Raw genomic sequence first — 3358 nt, forward strand, 5'->3', positions numbered from 1 at the left:
CTTGAACGCCTCCAGGGATGGGGCATCCACAGCCTCCTTGGGCAGACTGGGACTCTTCAATGCAAAGGGTGATGCTTTCCAAACCTCCTCGTCTCAGAATTTTCTACCCAGAAAATGCTCCTGGATTTTATGAGTCTGTGTTTAAACACAAAAAAATTTTGTTCCTTTTCACTTTCTTTTAAACACGTATGAACATGAGACCATAAGGATGGCATAGAGCTGTAAGCAGGAGACCAACAGCTGTGCTGTACTGAAGAAGTGAACTGCAGCAGCTAGAAATGATCTTCAGAGCTGCTGAAATCAGCACACGAGCTTCTGCACATGACTCTTCCTTGCCTTTTCTTTTCTCCCCATGCTGGGTGAGAAGCCTCCCAGGGGCCACAAGAAATGCCCTGTAAGATCCCATTGCCTCCCAAGGGCAGCCTGCTGCCCTGCTCCCAGCACAGCATGCTGTGAGGAGAGCTGAACTGAGTAAACCAGCTCATAGACCCCACAGCTTAAACAGCCTTAACCAAGCCTTGCAGCCCAGCTTAGCCCTTTTAAAATATTTTGGGGGTGATGTCAGCACTGAGCTGCCAACACACTTGTTGCTCTCCTCCCTCAGACTACTTCAGTTCCCACAGTGGGACGGGGCACCAGACCGAGTGGGAGTTAGGCAGAAGCCGAGAGAGAAATTGTATCTACAGTGTCTCAGATCCCCAAAAGGAGAACCACTGGGCTCCATTCACCTTCATAAGGTAAAAAAACCCAACTTGGCTTACTTGTTAGGTCAGATATTCTCTTGCCCAGGGATATGGGAGGCTGGCAGAACAGCTTGGGAATGGAGGAATTTGTTAACTGCATGCAGTAGGCTTTTAATATTTAATCTGCAAACTCAAGCAGTTTCTATTTAAACCCTCTGCCTTCATTCTGGTACAGTACCAAGGCTTCTGCTGTTTGCACCGTAGGTACAACAGTCCAATCTATCTTCTCTTCTCTTTGAAGATTTTGGTTGTGTGCTGAAATTCTTTGTTTGTCCAGAGCTTATGCCTCATTTGTCTAAAGGGTTTATTTTATTTACACGGCATGCAAATGGGATTGGTGCGTGGCATTCCTGATAAAGCAACCTCATTTCTCTGTAGGAACTTATGAACATGAAAAATTCAAAACTTGCTGTGATAAAGTAAATAAAAGTGATAACCAACGGAAGAGCTTTTGAATATAACTTGAGTGGAATTGCTATAGACCTGTAGAAGCTTGAAAGTGCAGGGAAGTCAGAAGTTGCTTGTGAAAATTCCATTTCATCCACGGGATTACCTCACAGTATTTATGAAGTTCTTCAGAAAGGAAAATGCTAAACCTTAAGTTCTCCTTGCACTTGAAGTGGTACCATCAATAATTATCTCTTTTCCCTCTTTTAGAGGAGAAGCTGAAATTCAATTTTTTCCAGCTGTAGTATTTCTGTGCAAAATTTTACTTGCATCAAGACTATTTAAGGAATGCTGGATAAGTATCTGGGATAAAAATACAACAGATTTATTAGCTTTATTAGCTTTAACAAATCCTAGAGATGTATTAGCTTTTTTTAATAGGAGAATGCTTTAAAACTCTTTTCTTTAAAATATGAAATATGCAAACAAACAGAGTCTAGAGGATGCTGAACAGAAGTATATTTATAGTGTACATCAACTTGAAGTAACCCATGGGATTGGGATTTATTTATTTGAAATGCTGACACAAAGCAGAGCAAAATTCCAGGGACTGCTCCCCCTTGGGACAAATGTTTTGGGGTGAGGCTGAGATTGTTTCTTGTCAAATGCTGGCGATCCAGGAAGGCGATAAGCTGCTGGAGATGGCCGCTGCTTTGTAGCACCTGCAGTGCAGACTAACTCCTAGGCACAAAACCCAGCATTTATTCATGCTGATGCAGATAGCTCTGCTGGACTTGCCTTTCTGTATCTGTTCCTCACTTATTTTCCTTTTCCCTTACAAGAGCCTGTGACCTGAAGGCTGAGCTCAAGGAAGCTCCCTGCTAAGCCCCTGCCGGCTTCCCCTTGCTCTGCCCGCTGACCTCTGCTCGCCCGAACATCCCCTAAAATGGAGCGATCCACACAAGAACTTTTCCTCAACTTCATGATTGTCCTCATCACTGTGCTGCTCATGTGGCTTCTGGTGAAGTCCTATCAGGAGTAAAGGACGGTCAGAAACTCTCAGAGCTGCTCTGGGTCTCTGTGGGCAGACACCAGTAACACCACCGCACATCTCTGTTATGAGCTTTCGGTCGATTCGGAATGCCGTGATCTTTTTTACTCTCTAGTCTCTGTTGCCTGTGTTCATGTTTGTAATGGGTCTGTGATGGTGTAATTATTTTATTCTGCACTGATCCAGCTGTAAAAGGCAAGAACCTTAGGAAATGTTCAATGTGGCTGTAAGTGCTGTGCCCCTCTGCCCATGCGCCCACTTCTTTGGTGTCAGGGCAGGGTATAACCCCTGCAGCATGCAGTGGGTCTGTCTGTTAGCCAGCTTAAAAGGTACAGACTTGCTTAGCAGAAAGAAATGTGAAACCCCTGCTTTTGCTTGATCTTGTTTCACCTCAATAAAGAACATGTAAAACTGTTTTTTGTAGCTTTTCTGTCTGCTGTTCACTGGAAGATCCACTGATAGCTGCAGCATGGTGCATCACACAGCTCTGGTGGTTTGGTTGTCTCTCTCCCCTGGAATTTTATTTGCACTTTATAAAAAATTGCTGTATAGTGACAATTGTGATCCTGCAGGTTAGCTGATGCTCAGCCACACAGGATGAGTTGATTCCAGCAACTTTTATGTCCAGTGTGATTTACCCCACCTGTGCTGTGGAGGTGGACTTCAAAGAGAATCTCTATCTCATAGATAATTACATTTTCTGAAGCTGGATTTTGAATGAGGATTCCCACAGTCCTATTCAGGACTGAGCTGTGCTTGTTGGAGCTGTGCCTGTGGGGAGGAGCTGATGCTGTGCTGCAAAGGAGTGGAACTAGATGATGTTTAAGGTCCCTTCCAACTCAGGCCACTCTGTGATTCTGTGATTTGAATCTTTTCTATCTGGACTACTCTACTCTACTCTACTCTACTCTGCTCTACTCTACTCTACTCTACTTTGTGCTATTCTTTCTAGAAAGCACAGCTTTCCACAAGAACGTAGCAGTAGGGGTGCCATGCTGCTGACACAGATCTCTTTGCTCTGCAGGATCCTGTATGAGGTGCAAAAAAACTATGGGGCTGTGTTTAGAGCTACTGAAGTCTGCATCCTGGAGCTTTTAGGTGGAGCTGTAACTGCTGGGACAGAGAGAACATGGTGTGTGACAGCACTGTTTGTTACATGTGTCTGGTGCTTAGAGAC

The 3358-nt window shown here is 44.4% G+C and overlaps 1 protein-coding gene across 1 annotated transcript; it reads left to right on the plus strand.

Moving 5' to 3' along the window:
* Nucleotides 1-587: 587 nt before the first annotated feature.
* Nucleotides 588-2597, plus strand: SLN (sarcolipin). The gene is made up of 2 exons (XM_042839029.1): nt 588-737; nt 1973-2597. Exon 2 carries the CDS (start codon nt 2077-2079, stop codon nt 2170-2172), a length of 96 nt encoding a protein of 31 aa, XP_042694963.1. The 5' UTR covers nt 588-737; nt 1973-2076; the 3' UTR covers nt 2173-2597.
* Nucleotides 2598-3358: the final 761 nt, after the last annotated feature.

Source organism: Centrocercus urophasianus, unplaced genomic scaffold, assembly GCF_019232065.1.
Source record: "Centrocercus urophasianus isolate 14NV4802_14NV808 unplaced genomic scaffold, USGS_Curo_1.0 seq_9, whole genome shotgun sequence".
Taxonomy (NCBI): Eukaryota; Metazoa; Chordata; class Aves; order Galliformes; family Phasianidae; genus Centrocercus; species Centrocercus urophasianus.